Source organism: Pteropus medius, unplaced genomic scaffold, assembly GCF_902729225.1.
Source record: "Pteropus medius unplaced genomic scaffold, Ma_sr-lr_union100, whole genome shotgun sequence".
Classification (NCBI taxonomy): Eukaryota; Metazoa; Chordata; class Mammalia; order Chiroptera; family Pteropodidae; genus Pteropus; species Pteropus medius.
In genome coordinates this window covers 2253700-2280187 of record NW_024346150.1, presented here as the reverse complement: position 1 = coordinate 2280187, position 26488 = coordinate 2253700, and the positions used below count along the sequence as shown (strand labels likewise).

The window sequence follows — 26488 nt, the reverse complement described above, 5'->3', positions numbered from 1 at the left end:
TATCATCCGGCAGGGATTTTTAACAATCTATTTTGGTCTGGGTGTTTTCCCCATGCGGAGCACACAGTCCCTGGCACACCGCCGGCGTTCAAACACTTTTTCAGCACGAAGAAAGCGCATTTCTCTGGAAGCCAGCTAAAGCGGGCAGCGTAGCGTCATGTCACCGGTGGGGTGCCCACGTTGCGCAGGGCTGCGTTGGGTACCCTCACGGCGTGGGTGTGGGGTGAGTGGGTGTGTGCGGGGTGTGCGCGGTGTGCGCGGTAGAGCGCGCCCTCGAGCCGGGAGCGCTGAGCAGGGAGGAGCAGCGAGCGCGGCGCACAACCCGCAGCGCCGGCCAAGCCCGGCAGCTAGGAGGTGGGTGGGCCGTACTGCCAGCCCGCCCGCGGGGTCCCCATTGGTCGCCTGCCGGCCGCCCTCCGCCCGGAAGCCGGCGAGGAGCCGAGGGGCTGCTCCGGAGCCCGAGCGGGAGAGCCCGGCTGACCCGACGCCGGGGCTGACGCGCGGGGTCCGCGACCTCGACTCGCTCCCTCCCCGCGATCCCGCCGCCGCCCCGCTTGTCTCCCGCGCTGGCGCCTGCGGTCGGCCTCCGACAGCGCTCCGGAGGGACCCGGGCAGCTCCGGGCGCCCGGGTGAGTGGCTGCGTGCGGCTCCCGAGCTTCTCCCGGGCCCCGCCGCCTGCTTTTGCTTCTGCGGCCGCGGCGCGGCGGGGTTTGTATGGGCAGCGCCCTGGGCCATCGGGAAGGCCAGGGCGGGGAAACTTGTTTGTGGGGAGAAGTGGGATCGCTGCCAGGAGGCGCCCCCAGCCCCGCGGGCCGGGTGGGAACAGGTGGCGCGGGCCGGGCCGGGCGCTTTGTGTCAGGGCGCGGAGATCGGCAGCAGGCGGCCGCGCCTCCCTCGGCCGCTCCCTTCGCTTCCCTCCCCTGCTCTCCCCGGCGGCCGCACGCCGGGTCGGCCGGGTAACGGAGCGGGAATCGCCAGGAATGTGCCTCTAGGGACTGCCTTGCTCGAGGGAGGAGAGAAGGTGGCCGCGGAGGTGCGGGAGCCGAGAGGTGGCGCGGGGGCTGCACCGCCCGCAAGCTGGAGAGGGATGCTTCCAGCGATGCGCGTTCCGCCCGGGCAAGCGCTTCATTCTTCCGCGGCGCCCCTGGAGGTGGGGAGCTGGGTGGGCGTGTGTGCAGAGAAAGAGGAGCTGGGGAGGCCAGATACCTCCGGAGCCGGTTCTGATCGGTGCAGAGAGCTCTGCTTTCCGTGTCGTGGACCTTGGGGTGCCGTTGTGCCCGGCTCCACGAGCGCCGGTGATGTGGGTCTGGGGGCGACCCTGGCCCAGATTTAACAAAGGGTGCTCCTCTTCACCCGGCGGGAGGGGCACTCCGGAGAAGTGGTCTTCAAAGACGGTCTTAGCCCTGAGGAGGTCTACCTCCTTTTTTAATTGTCATTTTATTTGTATTATTGCCTTTTTTTTTTTTTTTTTTCTTAAAGAACTGGAGACTGATGCATGAGGGGCCCACGGAGGCGCAGGAGCGGTGGTGATGGTTTGGGAAGCGGAGCTGAAGTACGCTGGGCTTTGGTGAGGAGTGACAGTTTATCATGACCGTGTTCAGGCAGGAAAACGTGGATGATTACTACGACACCGGCGAGGAACTTGGCAGGTACAGGGGGTGCCGGAGGCGCACGCTACTGAGTTATGGGAATGCATAAGATTGGGGGACAGTGGGCGGTGAACAAATGCAGTTTGAATCAGGCATCTCCCTTTCCTTTCCAGGAGATGCGCAAATTATAGGGAAAAAGAGTTACAAACCCAGAGAGGGCTAAGGACCAGAAATAAACTACCTTCTCCAAGGCGGTGGGGGTGGGAAGGCAGTTTCAGTGTTAGATTTTGATGCAAAGCATATTGATCCAAGACCCTTGGACAAGAACAGATTGAATTGTCTGCAGTAACTTGTCAGCTTTTGTCCTTCCTACACAACAAGGCGAACGCTAAAATATAATTGCAACTAGAAAATATAATTGCAACTAAAATATAATTGCAACTAGCTCTCATGTGAGATTTAAACAGAGGATATGAACTAATAAATAGGCTTTCCAAATCCTCCTACTTTCTCTTTTTCTGAAATTTAAGGGTAACATGCACAAGTATTGGTAGGTCCTACATTGGAGACTTGCCAGATGTTGATGTTGGGCTTGGATTTTGAAACTTCCTGGAATCAGGAATTTAATTACCCAGTTGGTGTTAGTAGTGGCTTTGGTTTCATTCTCAATGTTAAATTTTTAACAAATCAGTGAGCGAGAGTCTAATATGGCTCTCTGGATTCAGAGCCTATCCATTGCTGGGAGAACTGTGATTCTGAGTGTAAAGTCTTTCAGTTTCTAGGTGAATAGATTTCTTTGGGGGCATCGAAAGGCTGGATTGGTTTCTCCTGTACTGGGTGTTTTGAGAGAGTGTGTTGCGCTCTAGCCTAACTATAGCAGAAAACTCAGTTTTCAGACCTAAATTTAAATTCAACATCTGGAATTTGACTGCAGTGTATTTGTACTGTGAGTAAAGTAGGCCAAAGAATCTTTAAACAAGCAAAAAAAAAAGTATGTATTGACTCATACATGTATCAAAATATGTATTTTTCCACATACACCTGATGTCCTGATACAAAGCTTCCTTTTACTTCATGAAAAGGAAATTCACAAATACCCACACCCTAGATTACCTAATGAGAATTATGAAAGTTGAGCTTACCTAAAATATTTTATGAATTCAAATAATAGTGCAGACTGCAAGCAGTTTTTAAAAAGTTACTGTAACAGCGTATTTCTGTATATATTTAGTATTGACCGAGAATACTGGTTTAGGAGTTGCTCACTATATATTGGAGATTTACTAAACAAGTAAGAAGGAAAGCCCTCAAAAATAATTTTTCAGGGTTATGTTTAAGAGTATGTGGTTGAAATACTTGGTTTAACTAGAATTAAATCACTTTATCCCCATGGTTTTCAGGAAGATGAGTGATATATGGAGTTCTCCTTTGGAAGTCAGGGGAAAAAGGTGAAAAAATATATTTTAATTCTGTTTGTATAGTGTGGCCTGATGATATAAATTATGTTATAACGAGAGATGATTAAAATTAGGTAAGATGATTGCTTTGTAAATTAAGTATATTGCCCTTATTTTCATTAAGATTTTTTGGTAGAATTATATGTTATGAGAAAGAAAGAAGAAAAAAAAAATGAGGCCTCCCTGTGGCTGGCCCAGGGCGTTTGTGATTTTTATTTTGTGGATGTGATGACAGCCTTCTGCCTCTGCCCTGGGGAGTGGTTTGCAAATTTGTCACTAGCATCTCGCTTTGATTTTGGCTTTGTCTACATTTCTGTGTGTAACTTTCTCCCCCGCTGTACAAGACTAATTGACACATTGTTTCTTGAATAATTTAATTTATGTGACCTATGAATTTGAAAGAAGTACTCTGAAAAACCGAGAGTTGGGGATTTTTAAAATGAAAGTATATGTGCCCATCTAGCTGCTGTATCTTTTGGTTTTGCTAAAAATGGGTTAAATGGTTGGTTTTTAAAAGTTTTTTTAAGTCTTGTGATTTTTATGTCTGCCTTGGAAATAGCCACTTCCTGAAAACAAATCCTAACATAAGAAAGACAAATAGGAAAAATACTGCTTCATGTGTCACTGAGAGAAGATTGGGAGTGGAGGCAGGAGTTTAGTGGCAGAAAATGGAAATGGGCAGATAGCAAACACAAAAGCAAAGTTATTCTAAGCAGTGAGTTATACATCTAGATTTAAGACTTTATCTACATACTCCATTTAGCAGTCATCTAAATAATAGCTACTCACTTACCTTATAAATGTACTGAGACAAGGTCCACAACTAGAGCAGAGAGGTTTTTAAGCAAGTAGAATACAGTATTATTATTATTATTATTATTATTATTATTATTATTATTATTATTTCACTTTTAGGAAAACAGAATATGTATGTTGGAGGATCAGTATGTGGTTGTGTCTGTGTGTCCGGGTCTGTCTGTCTTTGCGTTTTAATATGTGTCTGTGTGGACTGCCCAGGACAGCTGTAAAAAAGCTCTCTGTCAGCTCTAAAGAACTTCATCAAGTATTGATTATTGCAGTAGTGATAGAGCAGACAGACCACTGGACAGATATCTTGGTCCAAAATTATCTCTGCATCTTGCTAGCTTTATAACCTTAAACAAAGTCACTTACCCTCTCTGACCCTCAGGATCTTCATCTATAAAATGAGAGACCTAGTGCTTATTTCATGGCTGTTGTGACAACCAAGTAATCTAACACATGTAAAAGTATTTTATCAGCAGTAAAGTGTTAAACAAATATAGATATCATCTGTAGGACTGTCCAAGACATGGAGTGTTCCAGGCAGGGTCATAACTTGGCTGGCAACTCAATATTCTTTTAAGTACCTCTTTACCAATTTTGGGAAGGGAGGCCCTGTACGAAAAGGATCATGGGGAGATGCATTGCTGCCAACACTTGGCCTCTCCACTCTGATTCTGAATAATGCTGCTCTGGCCTTGAACTTGCACACTTACAGAGTAAAAACAAGTCTCTGCAGTGAATGGACCATCATCTTTAAAAGACTGTTTGCTGACCTTCTATGTTGACTCCAGGAGGCCCTCTAGGGTCTCACCTTCTACCCCAGGAGGTGGAACAAAGCACTGCTTCCTTCTCAGGTAGTAGTCTCTGGGAAGTGTTCTTATAAATGCAAATTTCTCCATCTGCTGTTTTGCTTGGGTCGTTTTAATGCCCTAAGGTGCCTGAGCATCTCTTATCAGTTGGCACCTGGGGCAGCTGCGGGCTGGCTTGTCCCACCATTGGGCTCTGGTTACACCCTTGGCAGAGGTTCGGCCTAACCTGTGAGCCTTCTGGCACCAATTTGAACACCCTTTCCTAAGGGCTTGGCCTTCTTTTCTCTTCCGCTGTCTGACCTCACATAATCTTAAGACCTGGGTCCCACCTCCTGAATATATCCCTCCATGATGCTTTCTCTCTTTTAGGAGCCAAATGACTTGTGTCTGAAGCACTCCACTGGTCCATAACCACAGGCTGCCTCATGCCATGCTCCATCCTTGCTTTGTGTTGGTATTATCTTTGTATTGGTTTTGTAGTCAGCTTGAAAGTTCCTTCAGGTGGTCTTTTCTTCCCCAGGGTGTGCAGTATGCTGCATAATACCGGACAAAGTTTGATGGATGCTTGAATGAGTTAATGCAGTTTGGCAGGTGCAGTATTGACACCAAAGGGGGGACCGAAGATGCAAATGGTGATGCAGATGCTGTTGCTGATAGAGAGGCAGTGTTCAGTGTGGTTCAGCCACAGCATTCTCATTTGGAAAATAGGGAATCACCTACCTTTGCAGGATGTTGTGAGAATTAGAGACAATGGATGAAAACATCTGACACAGTCACTACCTAAGATATTATTCTTAATAACCTGTTTTCCCCATCACAGCATTTACCACATTGTATAGTCATTACTTATTTGTTTATCTGCTTTCTTCACAGGTTGTCACAAGGTTGCAACCTCGAACTTACTCATCATTTTTATCCCTAATGCCTAATTAGATGCATGACACTTACTAGGTGCTCAATAAATGCTTGCTGATTAAATGATTAAATTAAATGAATATATGTAAAGCGCGCACACACGTACACACACGTGTGTGTGTGTGTATATATATATGTGTATATATGTATATATGTATATATATATGTGTGTGTGTATATGAATGTGTACATATTTATACATATATATATATATCCCTCAATAAATGATGACTCTGGTGGAGATGAACTTAGGACATGAAAGGCTGCAGCTTATAAAATAAATAAAAGCTGCTTTGCTTCTGCATTCTCTGTGGCCGAACAGTAATATGCGCACAGCAGCCACAATTTCCTATCACAAGATCACTTTAAACAAAACAAGGTGAACATTAAATATTTTACATTGGTTTGGGTGGTCTCTGGAAGCTAATAATTCAATTTTAGGGCATTCTCATTTTGGCTTAAAATCCATAGGCATTATAATTGAAGTAGGGAATGGTAAGAACGTCTGACAGTCCCGGTCGCTTGTACGCCTTTCACTTGGTTTGCTGTGGACTGCAGGAGCGAGTCCTAAGAATTGTGGCATTCCCCTGTGGGTGGACGGAGGAGAGACTTCCCGGCGTGGGAAACGCAGGCCTGTGAGGTCGACTAGTGAGAGCATCCTGTAGGACTGCGCTGAATGTGATTTTTCTCTTTGCCTTTTTGCTCCCACGGGCCCTCAGGTATTTCCTCTGGTTGGAAAGGCCGCAAAGTTTTAGAGAGATAAAGTTCAAGTATCTGTATTAGAGGTAACAGTCAGTGATTTTTAAATTCTCTACATAATGTCTTCTAGGATGTGAAGGGAGGGCATGTTGGTGGTAGTGAGTGGCAGTTTGGCTGAATGCTTGTCTGCTAGCACTGGGAATGCATCTCTGGACCATCCAGCAGATGTAATTTAGATTCCATGGGGCCAGGAACCTAGAGTGTCAAGGGTCTTATTAATGGAGAAACCAAGGAGCATTGAGGCTGACTTCTTGGTCTCCCTATGGCCTTTTATCTTAAGCTTGTGTCTTTTTTTATTTTGTAATATTTTGTTAAATTTTTCAATTATAGTTGATATACAATATTATGTTTCAGGTGTTCAACACAGTGATTAGACATTTATATAACTTACGAAGCGATCACTCTAATAAGTTCAGTACCCATCTGACACCATTAAGCTTGTGTCTTACCCAGCCACTGAGGAGCCTTAAGGCTCATAACACTGTCACACTCCTGCAAAGCTGTGAAAAACACACGCAATAAGCTTATGGAAATGGATGCTCAAATGAATTTCAGTAATTACAGATAGGGGTTATAGCTGGAGAGGTAACATTGTCAGACATGTCCTCTTGTCTCCCAGCAAAATTGTAATCCCTAAAGGCAGAGACTGTTTCCTTCCAGGTGGAGTGAGGGGAAAGAAGCCACCTGGAAGATGAGGCACAAACATGTGCTGCTGGATTCCTTTGGCGATGGTGTGGGGGCGGGGGGCAAGGCCTAAGCCTTGAGTGACAAGGTTAAGATTAGTTGTCTGATCTGGCTTTCTGCTGGGAAATGTGTTATGAATATTCGCCACTAATTCTCGCCAAATGCTGTGTGTACCTCACCTAACCAGGCATTTTGATCTCACTAGTCAACCTTGTGAGCCTGTAATCCCCACTTTCAAAGAGAAGATACCTCAAGAAGTCTCTCCTTTGTAGTAACTTATTTCTGATCAGGAGACAAAGCCACGTGTTGGTGGAAGGCTTCTGTTGGTCAAGGGCCACCCAGAGACCCTTAAGCATCCAGACTTTGAAGAGGCCAGAGTGCTCAGCATGTCCCCCTTCTCATTTTATTCAGTTGGTGCTCAGACACGTCAAGTGTCTTTCTCAAGGCAGCTGGTTAGTAGGTAGCCAAGAGATAGGCCGAGAATCTTGGCAGGCTGTTTTATTATGTTCTCCACACTACTTAGGGTTTGGCAATTTTCCTTTTTTGGAAGCCCAATAAAGTTGATATTTAAGAGAGGTGATTTGGGCAGCCGTCTAAGGCTAATACACTTTAACATCTTGCATCAGAGAGGATGGTTAGGAATAACTGGTAACCATTTCACTCAAGGTTTTCATTTCTACCTGAGCCAGAGGCTGCCCCTTGGACCTCAGAATTCGCACGAGCACTTTACTACACACAGGACCGTCTTTCCTTTTCCAAATGGCTTGTGCCCCACGGTTAAAAATGGTCTTAGTGTGTGGCATAGTCTTACCCAAGTCTCAGAGTTAATAGTTTAGCTTTTCAGAAAGTTCACAGAACACTTTCATTATTATTTAACTTTTGAGTAATGTGATGTGTACGAAAGAATCTTGGCTCTGCCTGGTAGGCCACCCACTAAAAGACAAATAGTTTTTCATTTCATTAAGCGTCACTAGTCTGGTTTAGGGTAGGTGTTTGATTGTTTGAGACTATGTGAAAAGTAATATTTAATTGTTCTGCTTTGGTTTGTTGTGGTAAATTATCAAAATGGAATGCATCATCTCTCAGCCTTGAAGGAGATTATATAGAAGTATAATTATTTATAATCCAATTTATCACTTTGTCAACATTCTAAATGAATTCCTTTACATGTGCAGTTAGGAGAGAGTGGAGGAAAAAAGATTGACATTTGGTTTTTCTACATCCTCTAACTAAAACGAGTTTAAAATAGCTTTGTCTAACTAGTAAATCTTGATCAGGTAAAACAAAAAGTGTAGTTATACCCTAAGTTTAGGTTTATTGTGCAAGGAGGGTTTTTTACAATGAAAACGTCTAAAACCTAAAGTAGTTTGTGTCTTATTTTCATTCCCAGTCCAAAACAAAAGTCATGTGCTAGTAACTAATCTCTGGTGATGGCCGACAAGTGTGATCCTTAGTGACTCTTGTTTATCACTTCTGTCTCTTTTAGGTGACGTTGAGAGCTAGTGTGGCTTACGGATCACACTGCAGTCGTTTAGGTATAATGTTGCTTACCTCTGAGAAGTGACCATGGGGTTTTCCCCTTATTGTTGTCAACATTTCAATTATGAACTTGAGAAATGTTATTTAGTAACCTCATGTACATTCAGAGATATCAGGAGGGGAAAGAGAGGGAAAAGAATGTTGTTGATTTTTTTTTTCTCATTGTAAACACATTCAACTTTTGATAATGTTTGAACAAATAAATGCTGTAAACGGCGGATCTCTGGTGTTTGAAAAGTTTATATTGATGATGCTTATTGTCATCATCCCTGATGGTTTTTGGCTGGGAAACTTGGCTCTGAGTATGGACTCTAGGGACACATTTTATTTTCTGTTAAAATCGTCTGGTTATTCTTATTTAGATATAATGTGGTGAATGAGGCTGACTATTAAATATCTCAAGTACAGTTGATATTATAAGCTTTTGCCTTCAAGGAGTGAGCCGATTTCCATTTTTGCCCATTGTTAAGTAGTTTTTTCTGTACAGTTCATTGTTAGAGAATGGTACCTTTGAAACTATGCGAACTTTCCCTTTTTAACCAGTCCTCTATGCTCTTGTTCCTGGCCCCTCAGTGTAGAATTTTCCAGTTGAAAAAGCAATGTAGGGAAATAATGCCTTATTTTATTTTATTTTATTTTATTTTATTTGGTCCTATCATGAAAAGGATTAGATTTTCCTCTGAGTTGCCTGTCTGTGTGTGTCTGTCTATGACCAGACTGTAAATGCAGGTGAGTAGATATGACTTGGGTGATGCAAGAAAAAGTGACAGAGTACACTGGTGCAAAGAGTGGCTTGGGGGAGAGGAGGTCAATTATAATATAATGTTTCTGTTTTCTGAGAAGTCCTAAATCTGTACGGAGCTCAGTTTTGTGTGTGTGTGTGTGTGTGTGTGTTTTTTTTTCCCCCTTTTTCTTTTTATGCCATCTGTGGCTTATGGGGAAGCAGTAGAAATATGTATCTCTGGGAAAGTGATGAAAGGCTGCAACATTTTGAGTGTAATATTTAATAGGCTGGGAGTTACAAGCTGCTTCGCTTTACAAAAACAAAGCTATGGCATTGTAGGTATAAGAATACTGTAGAGAATAGACTTTTAACAGCCAACTGCTGAGATGGCCGAATTGCACGTGATACACAGAAGACCTGTCCTTAGCAATTTGGTAAGCCAAAAAGTGCTAAGAAGTTATTTACTATCTTACAGATACTCTTTTATTGGTAGAGAAATCAGTATAATTGAAAGCAGAGCCTGCCAGGGGTGTCCACTGTACACCTGGGAAGTGAATTTAGAAAGTTGTCTTTAAATGTTGTCTTCACCACATGGGAACTTAGTGAAAGTTTCCAACTTCACTATCAGCAGTTCATCAGCTCCTCTGGCTTCAGATAATCACGGGTTTGCTTCCTTCCCCACCACCGTCTTTGGAGTAGCCCCTTTCCTGGCTGGTCACTCCACTCTGCAGACTGGAAGTGCAGTGGCCCCAGCGTGCTCAGGGCCAGGCCCGGTTGACATAAAGCACTGCTATTCTTTTTTTCTCCCTGACGTCACCTTTTCCACATTGTGCAGTCAGAATGAAGTGGAATCCTCACCTGTCATCCATTTGGTGGTGAACCTGTAAAACGACTGCTTGGGGCTCCTTTCTTGGCATCTCTGCACTGTAATTCAAACAAGTTCAGGATAGATGGAAGATATTTAGTTTTTTTTTTCCACGTAGAATTGATAAGGGTTTGCTCCAAGCACGGTGATCTATTCCCCCTCATGGTAGAGCTTCAGCAGCTGATTCAATCATTTGGGGAGGAAGTGGATAAGTAAAAGTGGAATCGTTTCTAGGATGAAGTGTTATCAGCCTGCGTTTTCCGTCCCACCCTTCCTTTGGCACAGAGAACTAGCAATGCTGGTGTATATGGCCGTGGACAGGCGAGGTAAGCTTAATGGTGGTATGGAAGTCCTTCAGTTTTGCTCATTGTTGTTTGGGAACAGAACGAGTATACCTGTTTTATGAATATTACTAATTAATGTGGACCAGCCTTTGGAGGCCTCATGTTCAGAAGCAACATTCTCTTTAATACAGATAATTAAAAAAAAAAAATCTACATCAGAGAGAAGTTATAACCTGGAGAAATAAGAAACAAATGTGAAATGACTCACAGCCTTCTCCTCAGCATGTCCACTGAGAAGGCTCTCTTTCTTAGTTCCTATATCCCTTAACAGTTTGGATTAAGTTACTGGCCACTTTGTATTCTTTTATAGTTAGTTTATGCATGTGATCCTTGGCTCTCCCTATGGACTACAGATTTTCTGCTAGTAGAGAACATGGCTTTCTGTGTCTCTTCTGTTGAGCAGGAGTAAGTGAAGCGCACAGTAGGCCTTGTTTATTTGCCTTATGAAGACACGTATCTAGAAATTGGAAGATGGTTCAGAGCTTTGAACTCAAATCTCTGATTCCACAATGTCCTGTTACCTTGGGAAGGTCTCTTGATGTCTCTGTGAAACTGACTTTTCTCATCTATAAAATGGGGATAATGATCGTACTTACCTCATAAGGTTGTTGTGAGGTGTATGTAATATATGTAAAGTGGTTGGCCCAGTGCCAGGTACACAGTAGGTGCTCAAGGAGTGGTGGCTCTTTAACAAGTTAGGGGTTATGAGAGGGCGTGAGAGAGGCTGAGACTGAGAGTATTTAATATGCTTCTGAATCTATGTGTCTGTTCATTCTTCATTTCCTTTCCCAGGAGAAGGATGGGGGTGAGGGCTCGCTTCTCCCCAGTTCCACCCTTCCTCTTTCTCTTCTCCTTTCTCTTCTCTCTCTTCCCCTCTTGGGTGCAGCCCGCAGAGTGGGCTCATTCTGCCAAGTTCACTTTGTTTCTCCGATCTGCCCTTCGAGGTGTGCCCGTACCATTCTGGTGGGCTCGGACTCAGGTCTCTGACCAAGGTTTAAGTGCCGGGCACCCTCAGCAGGCCCCCTGAGAGTGTGGTAGATGATTTTTAGAGTTCCTGAGAAACAAATTAGCTAGGAATTTAGCTGTGCATTCAAAGGCTGCAGGAGACAGGGCTTTAAAGAGCATCTTCAAAGCGCACCTGGATGCCAAGGGAAGAGAGCAGGAGAAGCTTATGTTAAAGAGGCTCTATTATGATGGAAAGAGATGCTTTCAGGGAAGCAAGGGCATCTAAAAGCTGCTTGACAGACGGCCAGGAACTGGCCGCTTAGTGAGAGAGCTGCTCTGAAATGCTTGGAGGGATGGTCTTGCTGGTGCTATCGGGAACCTGAGATGTGTCAGCATGCACATTTATGATTTGATACTGTACTTTTAAATTTGCGTGCCCGAAAAGTCACTGTCATTTTTCTAGCTGCTTTTTAAGTTAAAAAAACCTTAATCTTAAGCGGCCAAATAAGACTCTACTTATTTGATCAGAGAAACAAATCGCCGATTTTTGTAACGCATCTTTATGGAGAAAGGAGCTGAAATGAGTGTGCAGGACCCTGAGCTCCTGACCAAGATGAGCTTGCTACAGAATGCAAGACATACGGCAGATTGGAGCCTCTGTTCATTTCTGACACGTACTGATTTAAGATGTGAAAATGAGTGTTTGGCCAAGCCAAAATTGCCCGTGCCAAGAAAAGCCTATTAGGTTAGTAGCTGAAAGGCTGAATTGTTAGGGTTTACTTAATGGCGAGGCTGTGCCAGCTGCTGTAAGTGCCCACTTACATGTTCAAGTGCCCATCCGTGTCCCCCTGGACTGGGGTCTTGTTTGTTCAAGGAACATGGCTACCACATAAGAGACCACTTTCAAAGGATGCTTCTTTATTCTTCAGGCCCATTTAGTGGTTATCTTTAGTTTGTAAAAAGTAACATTAGGCACTCGCAAATTTGAAAAGGAAAAGACGTGGAAATTGGATCTATGAGGTGAGTTCAGGTGAAATATCAAGGAATAACAATGTTAAACTATAGTCAACATAAATAGACTGTTAAACAAAACTATCGTGGGAACCCTAATATTTGTCCATAGTTTGTTCATTCATCCATGGTTGGTTGGACATTAGAATGATATGGCACTTGCTGGGGTGCTGGGAAGAACCCTACATCTCAAAAAGTTTCTAATCCGGTAGGGTAGACAGACTTCACACAACCAATGATAGTAAGAAGTGAGAGAAATCAAGTATGAAAAACTGTGGAGTTCAAGCAAGGAGAGGTCATTCCGACTTGGAAGGTTTATTCGCTTATTCACTCATTCATTCAGATTCCTGTGGGACCATAAAGAAGTAAACGGGTGCGTGTAGGAGCAGATATGTGTGTGTCTCTACCCATGTAGTCCCTGGAAGAAACCGGAAATCAGACATGACAAAGGAGACAAGGAAACTTAAGATTTCCTGGAAACCCATTCTAGACCAGGGGCTGAAGGTAGGAATTTAAGCCACCTCTTATAGATGAGAAAACTGAAGTTCAGAAAGACCTCAGTCTTTAGAGGTCTTTAGATAATGTATTTAAAATGGTGGCGGCAACTGTGGGGCACCCAGAATGCTAAGATGTGTCTGGGAATTGGGCGATAGGCTGTGCAGTTCACTTTATGTTCTATTCCTCTGTCACTGTCTCGAAAGGGAAATTTAAAGAACTCTAAAGCATTTAGCACAGTGCCTGGCTCATACGATGTGTTCACTACCTGTTTCCTTTCTTCCTCTAAACTAGGGGTTCTCAACCTCAGCACTAGTGACTATTTGGTCAGGATAATTCTTTGTGGTGGGGGTCTTGTGCACTGTATGATGCTTAGTGGGTTCTCGCCTCTACCCATTGGCTATCAGTAACACCCTCTCCAGACATTGTTCAAAGTCTGTTGAGGGGCACCTCTGACTCATTAAGAAACACTGGGCTACAAGACCATGAAAAGGAAGTGTTGACTAATGGACCTAGAGGTTGGAGCTGATATGATAGTAGGCAGGGAGGATCCTTCACCCAGTGGGAAAGAAAATGCCCCAAAGGAAGGTATTTACCTTGGGTGTCCAGAGCTGGGGAAAGAAGAGAGTAGGTGTGAGTGAGAGGTCTGGGCACTTGCTGTTTTAGTCTGGCTTTTATGTGCTGTCCCGGGAGGGAACAGGTCTGCTGTGTCCCAGAGCACACACAATGATTAAGACCTAGAAGCACCACTCGTCAGACTTCCGGATGTTACTTGCCTGGTGTGAAAGCCACCCAGGGCTAACATCACAGTTTCTGCTGTGCTCCTCCCTGCAGTGCAGGCTGCTGTGAGTCATGGCCCAGAGCTGGTTCCCATCACTGCCTGACCTCCGTCCACCCTGCCATCAACCCAGGCTGTCATCTTGATATCTCTGATTTTAACCTGCTTTAATAACTGTGCTTTTTTTCATGCTGATTCCTAATTTTCAGTCAAAGCTTAGATAACTCCTTACTTTTTATTTTCTTTCCATTCTTAGGCCCCCAGTTTCTACCTTTACAGCAGGCTGAATAGTAAAGCATATTGTGTGACCAGGGGGAGCCCACGTGGCTTAGTTATTACCTCACATATCCCCTCCTCCTAGCAGGGCTTTTATAGGTGGAAGGTCAGGTCTGGGTACCCCTGGTAGAAGGTGTGAAGAATGCTTTCTGCTCTGCCTCCCAGCTGCTTGGGGAAGGGCACTAGTGAGGAAGTCAGCTGGGGAAGCTTGTCAGTGGAAGAGCGTGTGAAAGGATGGGCTGATTTGGAGGGCGTGTGTCAGTGTGCTGGCAGGAAAGAGTCCACTCCCAACAGTCCAGGAAGGTTAAAAGATGGCCAAGTGTGCACTGTCTGAGGATCCCATACTATGCCTGGGACTGAGTTGGAGCCACCAAGAAGGGCCACCAGCTCTTGCCACATCAGGGGAGAAACACTCACCTCTCTCTCTTCCTGCCCTCCCACCTCCCTCCAGTGCCTCTCGTTAACCACCTGCAGGGAGGCAGGGTGGGCCGCCTCCTGGCTGGGCAGAGAAGAGTGAAGAACAGATTGATGTGGGGGAGGGCGTGGAGTGGCTGTGGACAGACGGAGGAGATGGAGAATAACCAGGAAAAGGATGTCTGCTAGTGACAATAGTGAAGTGATACTGGGTTTGCTATGTGACTGCTCCCCTCTATTGATACATGTGAACAGAATCTGTACTATATTCGGGACCCTCCTCTCTCCTCTGAATACTAGGTTTACATTCCATTTTCCCCAGGAAGTCAGTCATTCCTGACCATCCCCCTTCAAAGCAATGCCCTCCTCTTACAAATAAAATTCCTGTGCCAGTCACCCAGCATTTAGACCCCACATTGCATTGCTGGCTGTGTGTGTGCATGTGTGTGTGTGTGTGTGTATCTTGTCTAGATTATAAGCTCCTTAAGGTGTTGTAATTCTTTTGTTCCTAGCATCTTGCAAGGAGAAGGTAATCCAGAAGTATCGGTTGTTTGATGATCAATTCTTTTAACTGGTCATAATCACAAAATTCTGAAATGAAGGACTATAACCATAGTTCCTGTGAGTTTTAAAGGTGGACGGGTAATCACTAAAAGGTTCCTTCGGATACTTAGTGTGTTTTCGTTCTCGGAATAGCACTGAGAGGTACACCCCCACGAAGGTGGAAAGTGGGTCCCAGCATCACTCTGCTAGCGGAAGAGTAAGAAATGAACAACATAATTATGCCCTTTCCTCTGTGGCATGCTGATGACTTCCCCTAAATCTGTTGATACTTTTTACCATGTTACTTATTCTCAGTGTCATATATATTTTTAAATTTTAAAGTATGGGGGAAGAGGTGAGTCTCCTGGGAGTAAAATATGGTTGACCCCATTTCAATTACTGGAGGGGAAATAGGTATCAGAAGCAAAGGCATCAGGTACTGACCTGCCCCACATCGCAGCTAGCAGGTTCTCAGAGAAAGCAGCATCCATCTGTGCCTAGCCTGTGGACACAGCCTCTCTATAGCACAGCTGTTTGCCCTGGAATATTTGCAATTTAAAAGTGAATACCTAAGGGACTTGATGTTAAACCTCTTTGGAACTGGCAATCTCCCTGCTGTCAGTCAATCCTGTCAAATCTGCTTTCTTTCTTTATGATGCTTAAAAATTGGGGCTTCAAAAAGGAAAAAAGGGAGTCTCGAGACAGAATTGACTTCTTTCCCAGTAAATTTTAATTGATTCTAGGACACGTAGAAAGCTGTATCATGCATTCCGAAAGGATAGGATTTAATTATGGTTTAAAATTAGTTCTATAGGCAGTGCTTGGAGTTGTACCCAGAGAGAAGAATGAAGGATTCCAGCGGAATTGTGTAAACGGCTTGATAGGAAAATAGGCTTCTGCTGCAGACGGTTTGGGAGCATTGCCAGTGTTACAACAATGTGTCAATTGGCTTCCCTGTACTCCGAGCAAGTGGAGGAACTGCCTGCCAGGTGTGAGGATTTGAAAGGACTGTTGGAAAGCTTACATCTGAGCGACAGAGACAAGGACCGCCGGACACCGCAGTTTTCGACTCAGTATCGCTCTTGTTCCTTGGGTTGCACTTCTTCTGGTGACAATAAGAGGTTAAAGGCAGTTGCCTGAAAGCCAAAAGACAAGGGGAAAGTTGTTAGGAACAGACATTTAAAATCCAGCCACTGCGGGGTGGGAAGAATGAGGATATTGGTAACAACCAGGGTTCAGCTTGAGAGTTTATAGTTTCTCATTGACCCTTGCATGTAGGTGGGAAGTGGTTTTTTTATGCTTCTCTTACAGACTGGGAAACCAGAACTCAAGAGAAGTTAAGCTTGAGGTAGCAGAATTCAAGTTAGTATGAAATGAAATATGTGTGTGTATGTATATACGTATGCGTGTGTGTGTGTAATACATGTGGCCTTCAAACAACGAGGAAGTTAGGGGTGCCGACCTCCCATGCAATTGAAAATCCACGTATAACCTTTGACTTCACTACTGATAGCTTACTGTTGACCAAGAGCCTTACCAATAACATAAACAGTCAGTTAACACATACTTTATATCTGTATTATATACTGTATTCTCACAATGAAGTAGGCTAACGAAAATGTTATTAAGAAAATCATGAGGTCAACTGTAATTGAAAAATAAAAAAACAAAAACAACAACAAAAAATCACAAGAAAATCACAAGGAAGAAGAAATACATTTATAGTGCTACACCTATTTATTGAAAAAAAATCCACTGGGTAAGTGGACCTACACAGTTCAAACCCATGTTCTTCAAGGGTCAACTCACACACAATGTGTATAGACATGCATACATTTATTATAAATTTTACTCACATAAAGCATGTATAACACAATTTACAAATAATAACAAAATACGCATAGTCTTTTTTGTGAATTCCACATAGCCAACTGAGTGTCACAGAATGCTTTCGCTGATTTTTGCTGTGGCTGACCTGTGGTTGACGATGTTTTGACAAATGAAGTTGCATCCTGCTCTGCTAATTCTTGTCTCAATAAATTTATTGCCATAAAATCTGAAATGCGATCTACTGTTAGACCCTCACACTTATCAAATTATATTTATTAAACTAAATCTTTTTTAATTTCAGCACTCCTGATTGCCGTAGTGCTATCTTTTTAGTTTTTGTACAAAACTATGATTTTAGTGGTGTCATTGCAAGGACTGAACATTGTTTGATTATATATTATTTAAAGCTGGGACCAGGAGCCAGTTCAGGGGACTCCAGTGTGTACCCCATAAGGACAAGGTCCTTGGTGGGCAGTGAGGAAACTTGGGAGAAAAGGGACACCAGAGACTGTCTCTACCATCGGAACTAGCTGATAGAGCCCTGCTTTCTGGTGGGATGTTAGCACTCAGGCAGTGTGACACAAAGAAGAGAGAGGACAGCATCTACTTTAGTGTCCCTTTCTCCCAGCTTGATTTGATCTAGCATTTTCTTTCCTATCTTCTAGGAAAGGCCAAGTTTTCTTATCTAACAGTATGATAACTTCCAGTAGTCATCATACCCAATGGGGGTGACCGGTCATGGAGAACAAGAGTTCTATCCCTTTATGCCTTCTAAAATTAAACAGGTAATTCATTCACGGAAGTCAAAGAAGATATACAAGGAAAGTCTGTGTCCCTCCGTCTGTCTTCCGTTCACCAGCTCCTCAGCCTCTTGGGGATCCTTCCAGATTTAGTCTATGCATATTTAAATATGCATAAGTCAATAAATTTCTATTTTTATGTTTTTACTGAAATGGTATCATTTCCCCTCACAATAAATCTTGAACATAATTCTGTTACTGTACAAAAAGAAATGTCTCTTCTGTTTTATGGGTTTACCATAATTTATTGAACTCTTTCCTTATCTATGAACTTTTAGAGTTCTTTTCTATTTTTTTTTTTTTTAATTACAAATCTGTAGTGAATACCTTTGTATAATATGCTGAAATTATCTGTAGCACAAATTCCTAGAAGTGGAATTGCTGGGTCAAAGGGTATAAGCATTTGTCATTCCGGAAGGCATTGCTAAACTGCTCTTCATAAAAGATAAGTCCGTTTACAACCAAACTACCCACAACTGAGAGAGCTGATTTCTCTACCTCTCCCACAAGTATTTAGTTCTTGCCACTTTGATAAGTATACTTTCATTAATCTTTAAATATGAATGAGGATAAGCATCTCTTCATGTGTTTAAGGACTATTTGTCTTTGTCGTGAACTTTCAGTTCATACTATTTACTCATTTTTCAGTAGCTTTTGTAGACCTCTATTAATTTGTGGAAGCCCTTTATATATTAAAAATAACTTTATTTCGACAGCATGATCTGCACATCTTTTCTCAAGGTTGCCATTTGTCTTTTGACTTTGTTTCTGCTGTCCCTCCCACCCCCATGGATTTGGTTTTTGTATTTTGATAAAATATACATAAAATACAATTTACCATTTTAACTATTTTTAAGTGTACAGTTTAGTGGCTTCGAGTACATTCGCATTGGTTGTACAACCATCCCACTATTCACCTCCAGAGCTTTTTCATCATCTCAAACAGATATTTTCTAAGTGTCAAATTTACCAACTTTTTTCCTCTTTTGCAGGTTTTGTGACATTGCTAGAAAGTCCTTCCCACTTTGAATTTATTAAAAAATATTCTCTGTGGTTTCTTCTAGTACTTTTATGTTTAAATAGATGATCCATCTGGAATTCATTTGAGTGGAAAGTGTGCGGTATGGCTCCGAGTGTATTTTTTCCAGATAGTGAGCCCTCCTTGATTGCCATTTGGTCATCAAACATGGTTTGTTTGAGGACTAGCTGGATTCAACTGAGGGGGTTTCTGGCACTCTTGGTAACTACAGGAAAACAGCAAAGAAGCCATTTTGAGCAGTCCATGTGAGTTGGGGTGGGGGCGGGTGTGGGGGTGCTTCAGAAATTAAACCCGACCTAGAATGATCACATCCCATTCCAGGAAAATGCGAGCTCCCAGGAATTTATGTTTGCTATCTGAAATAAAATCACAGACGTGCCGGTCAATACTTTGTGTGAACTTGCTGATGGATGGTCTGTCAGTATCCCCACTAACAGAGTGGGATAGGATGGGTACGGCACACAGGACAAAACTTCCTGTCTCTTAGGTAAGACCATCCTGCAGGATGAACGGCTTGTGCGCAAAGGCTCTGAAGGAGGCTGGAAAGCAGGAAAGTTCAGGACTGAGATCCAGCTGATGCTCTGGGGCCTCTGCCTCGAGGAGGGGGCACCTGTTTCTAATTTGCCCAAAGTCTTCAAATAGGCCAGAGGTACCCTAACACTGGGAGTCAGTTTCCCAAGTCTCTAGGCCCAATAGCAAGCACCTTTCTGGATCTGTCCTCCCAGTCTTCCCTAGAGGAGAGTCAAGGAGCACCCCTGGCATTCCATCACCCTCAGGGTGGCTGGGCAGTGCCTGGGCATCGGAACCCCCAGGCTGGTTATCTTAGGCTGTAAACAATGTAGACATCATTTCTGTGTGTTTTATGAGGTGGCATGGAAAAGGCTGGGAAGCACAGACTTGACACGTGGAACTTGCAACTTTCTCAGAAGCGTGGAGTGGAGCTGGGGTGGGTTCCCTGCCAGAAGCATTTTACAGACTTCTAGGGGACACCAGTCACAGTCCATTCAGATCTCAAACAGTGTGAATGGCGCACCCTGCAGTCTCTCCATCCTGTTTTATCCCATGGAAATCTATGCGTGACCCTATGGAAGAATGTGTTTTTCTGCATGTGGGGGTGAGTTCCAGGACTTTCTGCATCTCTATTTTTGAAGTGGTTCTTTTGCAAGAGCAGCCATGTCTGTGGTGGGATCTTCTGGTCTACCGCCTCCCTGAGTTTTCGTCTCTTCCCCTGTGAGTTCTCCAAGGCCTGGCATTGTGACTTCTCTGCTGGTCGCCTAGCTCCTCTCACTATGTCTAGCACATACTGGATGCTTAAATCTTTAAAAAGCTTAATTACCTATCCTGTGGCTCTCCCTATGGGATAAGGAGTCAGTTTTTCTTAAGAACACTGAGCCACAGGTGTAAAGAGAGATATATTTGTTTTTAAATATTAAAATGAAATTTACCTCAAAACAGTAAATACTTAAATTCTTTGTTTAATTTTGCTCTTTTTCCTGTTACTACTAGGTTTTCTTTGGCCTTTTTTTTTCAGGTATAATTTGCATACAGTAACATTACACTTTTTATGGTATAATCGTATAAATTTTGACAAATACATATTGTCATGTAATCACCACTGCAATCAAGATGTACAGTAGTTCCATGATATCCCCAAACTCTCTTGTGACCCTTATAGTTAATACCCCCATCTCCCCCAACATCTGTCAACCACTGATTCGTTTTCTGTTCCTAGAGTCTCTCCTTTTTGAGAATGGCATAGAAATGGAATCATAACAGATACCTTTTTAGTCCGGGTAGCATAATGCTTCTGAGATTCGTCTGTGTTGTTGCTATGTCAGTTCATTCCTTTTTATTGCCGAGTAGTATTCTATAAATATACCATAGTTTCTCTCTTCACCAACTGAAGGACATTCAGGATTTTCCGGTATATTGTTAATATTTTGACTATTTCTATCTACTAATGGGTGAGAAAATCTTTATGGTACTAACCAAGTATGTTTGGTATCTTTTGGGGGTAGCATCCCTCAAGACACTGTGTAATTGTGCACCAAATGGGCCTGTAATACGAGAGTGGTAGTGATGGTGTCAGTGTCTCACCACTCAGCCATCCTTAATTATTTTCTGCTGCTCTCTCTTGTGAGTGATATGCCTTCTTTGATGTTGAGGCCAATTAGAAATGTTATAAAAGTATTTCTCTGAAAACTCAGAACCCGAACTAAACCATCTCCATATGCTGTTTTCTACTTCAAAGACAGTTGGAAGATAGTTCAACACAGTTTCTTCACATTAGAATAGGGGGAGACTCTTGGCAGTGGAGGCCAAGGAGGAAGGGGCCAAGGAGGAGGGGACAGAAAGAACCAGCTGCACACACCATCTAAGGCAGGCTGTGAAAGTGGAGGGGGAGCGGCGGCCCAAAGACATTCTTAGTTGTCTATAATTATTTAGCTGATGGAAACAGAATTCCATAAACATTCCGTGAGAGCAAGCCCAGTATATGATTTCAGTCTCCATTGAGGAGATCTGGTGTCAACATACTTCATTGATAGGTTGTGTCATTTCGGACAACCCTCTGCCTCTTTAGGTGTTGGTCCCCCAGTGACCAAAAAATCCAAGAGTGGCGTTGAGGTGACACAGCTTTTGACCTTGACTTGTATGCCCTCCAGCATTGTATGTCCTTTGGCAGATCCCTTGCCCTCCAGTTCCTCTCTGCTAAGAGGAAGGGCTTGGAGGGGACTGGCTTCTTGGGTCTCTCACACTGATCTCATGCTCTCAGAACCTAACACGTAATTGTTCTTTGCCTCTACTGGGTCTGCAAGTCCAGAAATGATAACTCGGTACTACAGGAATGCCCCAGCTGCCATCATTGCTCACCAAGCATCAAGGATACCTATGATCTGTTGTGTGGCCAGCCTAGGCTGGCTGAGCCATCCTGCTAGCAGGGTGCAGAGAGAGCTTGCTCTTACTGAGATAAACTTCAGGGGAAATTTTCTGATGCTTTCTGAATCTAGGCCTGTAAGGAAGGTGATCTGGCAAAAAATCTCCAAAGCCTTTAAAAATCCTTTATGTTGATGTTCATGAGATACTGTCTTCCATTACCAAATATATCAAAGCACAAACCTAACATTGTCTTTGGACCATTTCCAAATACTGAGCTTCTTTCTGAGCTGTTACTTGCTGAATTACAAGGACTTCCCTCAGGTGATTATTTCATATCCTCCTTTTCTTGCGAGTGACATTTGAAATACTTCTCTTTTGAAGCACGCATGTTAATCCAGGAGAAAATCCTAGGATGGGAAGGGATCTTTTGGCCAAAACCTTATCTGCAAGTGGTCATTTCCTGACTGGAATGCAGAAATCATTAAATGTCTTTTGCTGCTGCATTCTAGTGACTTTGAAAGGGAAAGTCGAATTTCAGAAGCATTTCCAAGGCATGTATGCCTCCCACATTATTTCATATACCTACGGACATAAGTAGCTTGGATTTCATACGTCGATATATCAAGCCACATTTGTCCAGATCATGCTGCCAACACTAACACCAATAAACGGTGATACTAACACCCATACTTTGAACACTCACCTACATTGATCAGACTCGTGAGAACTTTAGTGTTCCTGAAGTGTGTTGGCTCGTTCATTTGGAAGTTTATTGTTAGAATGCATTGTCTATTTTCCTCTTCCTGAGGCGTCCTTCCTCCAGAGAGCCATTTGGTAACCCTCACCTCCTTCAGCATTCGCTCAAATGTCACTTTCTTAATGAAGTCGAACTGTATCGCCTTATGAAAATCACCTCTCAACCCACACTGTACCCCATTTTCTGCCCTACTTTCCTCCAGCACTTAGCATGTTCTAATGTACTTCTAACATAACCTTACCATCTCATCTTTTTTAAAATGAAGGGTATTATTTATTCTGTGACTCTTTGGGCAGAGGTCTTTGTTTTATCTGGAAGGGTGTCTGACTTGTAGTAGGTGCTCAATAAAAAGTGATGGACAAATGCCTGCATGTGTGAGGGGATGCGTGGCATAGTTTTTTGTTTATTAGTTTGTTTTCATTTCTTGACCACAAAACTGGAAGAAAGGCCCAGGTTACATTGGAGGAGAAGGAGCTTCAACAGCACGTGGACTGCAGCCCACATCCCTTTTCCTGCAAGGATGACTGACTGCATTGAGGCTGCCTGGAGGAAAGAAGCCACCAGCCCAAGGGGCTCAGGCTGGCCCAGTAGAGCCCAGGAGGAAAGTTCCTGGTCACTTGCCACTCTGTGCAGGTCAGATCTGCTCTCCTGTACTGGAATCTGGTCTTCTGCTGTAACTCTCTTCCTTATCACCTGTGTCTCTTTAAATTTGGTGTTTCATGAGAATGCTTAGTGTGGGGGAGTATCTGATGCCTCCCTAACTTCTCAGAGCCCCTGATTCCTCATCTGCAAAATAAGATCATGAGAACTGCCTTAGAGATCTGTGCACATTAGATGAAAGAATGTGCATAACTTCTTATTGCAGTGCTATTATTATTTTAAAGCTTACCCCCACCCTCCTCCCTGTACAGTATTTAGAATTAAAAAGCATAGCCTAATCTTGTCCCCCGTACCTCACCCACAGGAATCTGTATGGTTTCTCCTGTGTTCTGTTATTATTATACCTTTCACTATAACTTAGGCCATAGCACTATAGCATCTTCCAGAATGTGAGAAATATACTGAACCTTGACACTGTCACTTTCATGTGGTTGTCAGAAGTCCCGAAGCAACTGAGAGCTCTTGTAACTTTTAACATTAACCTCAGAGACACTGCATTACCAACACAGGTTGTGTCATCAGTTTATGCATTTAGTCCTTTGAAAGGTAGCTTGATTTTAAATTTGCAGATTGTTTTCAAGTTTGTTTCATATGCACAATTTATATTAAGTGCCATTAACAATGTCAGTCTCTCTGAGAGTCAAATAATATGTCTGCTTTTCTGGATCCATTTTGAAATTGGAAGAGGAAGTTCATATGCAGCTGCATGCATTACTTAGTTTTAATAATGGATGAAAAGTTCTTTCATCCACTTTACTTATTCAAAAATTCCAGAATAATTTTCCTCTGTTAGAGGAATATTAATTTGGCTCTTTAAAAAGATAAACATGTTATTTAATTTTTAAACTTCACCTTTATTTGGAATTCTGACATTTTGAAACAGCCTGAATTAGAAGATTTTCCTTTATGTCGACCTGGTATGGGTGGAGTCACATGAAAAGGATGAGCGGAGGGGAGTCTTCTGTGGCAGGTGGGAACAAACATCCAAGGAAATCTCTGAGGGGCCCTTTTGAAGGTCAGCCTTTCTGGAACAAATGTAGTCATTGGGGCCAGACCAATGACCTCTCCATATTCATGCAGGTCTCCCCTTCAAAGGAGGTTTTTAAGTAATTTCCTTCCCCATGGGGATGGAGCAGCCGTGAGCCAGGGATTAGCATCAGGCCTTTTAAAAATAGAGACTGATGAATTTCAGAAATGCTTACCCTTTGGAAAGTCGAGCGGACGTATGGATATATTTTAAAGTATCTATCCAACCCTGTCTCTCAAATAAGAAGAAAGAGGCAAGAGAGAGAGTGTGAAAGCAAAAGCTGAGAGAGAGAGAGAGATGCATTTATGGAATGGGGTGAGGAAGGAAAAAAGAGAGAAATATCAGAGAGACCTTTGTCAAAAATATTATTTAAGGGAAAAATGGTTTGATCTTTTCATATTTCAATGCATGCAGTGGGTTTTGGTCCAGTGTACTTTTCATTTCCTCCCCACCATGGGTCATGGCCTGTTCAAGAGCACCCCCTTATGCATGGTCCCCTCTGCATGGAGGTCCCCTCTGCGTGCCCCCAGGCCTGCTGCCAGGAGCTGGCTGGAGTTCATTACTGGTGCCACCAGCCTCTGGCCTGGTTATACAGAGAAACAAGGTTTGAAAGCTGGCCTGATTTTATTCTTTGGGCTTTCCTGTGTTTTCTTCGTTGAACATGTATTATTACTTTGTAGCTGGAGAAAACAGAATAAATAGCAAAAGGAAGGATCATGATGTGAGAGACTATCTGAAGGCTTTGTAAGTGGTGAGAGGGAAAGGCACGGGGTGAGGGCACATTCACAGGGCAGCAAAGACTGGTGTGTTTCGGACCTGTGCAAACCTCTACTAGAATGGTGACCTGGGACAAGTAGATAGAGACAGGAAAAAGCAGCCACTTCAGCTGAATGCTAAGAAAAAACAACCCCTTCCCCAGCAGAGGGCATGGAACCCCTCAGGATTTCATACAGGACTATATGCAGTTGACCCTTGAACAGTGAGGGGGTTAGGGGTACCCACCCCCACGCAGTTGAAAATCCACATAAAACTTTCGACTCTCCCAGAACTTCACAACTAAAAGCCTACTGTTGACTAGAAGCCTTAACATAACAGTCAGTTAACACATATTTTGTTTGTTATGTGTATTATCTACAGTATTCTTACAATAAAGTATGCTCGAGAAAAAAATGTTATTATGAAAATTGTAAGGTTTGTGAGTTATTGTTGCAAATCTCCAAAAGTTTTTCCAATAATTATTGAAAAATATCCTTGTGTAAGTGGACCCATGCAGTTCAAACTCGTGTTGTTTAAGAGTCAACTGTATTGTACACAGTTGAAAAGGCTAGTTGCCTGAAAGGTAAATTGTTATCTTATTGTTTGCTGTGGCATGCAGGAGAAGTCACAGAATATTGCAGAATATTGAAATACAGGAAGGGAAGGGTGTCTGAGAGATGGACCTCAGATCAGAGGAATCCTCAGGGACTCCCTGGGCCGATTTTCCATGATAAACATGTTTATCATAATAATGCTGAGAGCGCTCAGTTCTCTTGGCTCTCCTTTGCAAGGCACCCTCATCATTATGACAACACATTCCTCAACAAGCATTAGTGCTGAGGAAGGCCTGCTCTCTTTCTGGGCAAATTGGGATTAATGACACCCTTTGATCTCCTGTTGGTAAGCACATGTCCCCTGATTAACTGGTGCCAGATATGGCCAGGGTCCTGTGATTTATATCAGGGGTCACAAAATATGACTTTAAGGTCCTGTCTGGCCCACTGCCTTTTTTGTACAGCCCACGCACTAAGGATGGTTTTCACATTTTTTAAATGATTGGGAAAAAAAGACATAATATTTTGTGATGTGAAAATTACATGAGATTCAGATGTCAGTATTTATAAATAAAGTTTTATTGGAACACAGCTACACTCATTTGTTGATATTTGGTCTATGGCTGCTTTCATGCTACAGAAGCAGAGTTGTATAGTTGTGAGAGAGACCTGTAGTCCTTGGAGCTGAAAATACTTACTATCTAGTCCTTTACAGAAAAAGTACCAATATCTGCTTTTTATCATTGGACCAGACACGTTGTACCATTATCCTATGCTATTTAAACTCTGAAATCTGAAATGTTTTAAATTAATTTCATTTATATTATCATGTAACAATTTTTATTTTGAAAGCACTTTTCATACCCCCTATAAAAATCTGAAAAATCTAGACAATGAAAAAATATTTGAACTGTTGAATACACAGAGCCTGGTGTCTATAACAAAGCCCTCTGATGCTTTAAGAGAAGGAAAACACCTCATCCCTCTACCTCTACCCCGCTTTTTCTTCCATAGTGTTGTTATGGGCATTTTCAAATATACAGAGAGCTATATAGTAAACACCAAATGCCTACCACCTAGATTCTACAATCGTTGACATTTTGCTTTATTTCCTCTATCATATATCTATCTGTCTATCCATCCATCCATCTACCTTATTTTTGATGCATTTTAAAATAAGTTGCAGATGTTACTACGGTTCAACTAAGGGGTACTTTCATTTCTACTGTTGATTAGA

At 43.0% G+C, this 26488-nt stretch overlaps 1 protein-coding gene across 4 annotated transcripts in view; it reads left to right on the top strand.

Annotated features, from left to right (window-relative positions):
• Positions 1-320: 320 nt before the first annotated feature.
• Positions 321-26488, top strand: part of LOC120612929 (death-associated protein kinase 1) — a 145192-nt gene continuing 119024 nt past the window's right edge. For 2 of the 4 annotated variants that reach the window (XM_039875614.1, XM_039875611.1), the window contains exons 1-2: positions 490-629; positions 1480-1649. In XM_039875614.1, coding sequence (XP_039731548.1) covers positions 1588-1649 — 62 coding nt within the window. In that variant the 5' untranslated portion in view covers positions 490-629; positions 1480-1587. Of the gene's footprint in view, positions 355-489; positions 630-1020; positions 1151-1479; positions 1650-26488 lie in introns of those variants that run through there. The other 2 variants (XM_039875613.1, XM_039875612.1) reach the window with 2 other exon arrangements.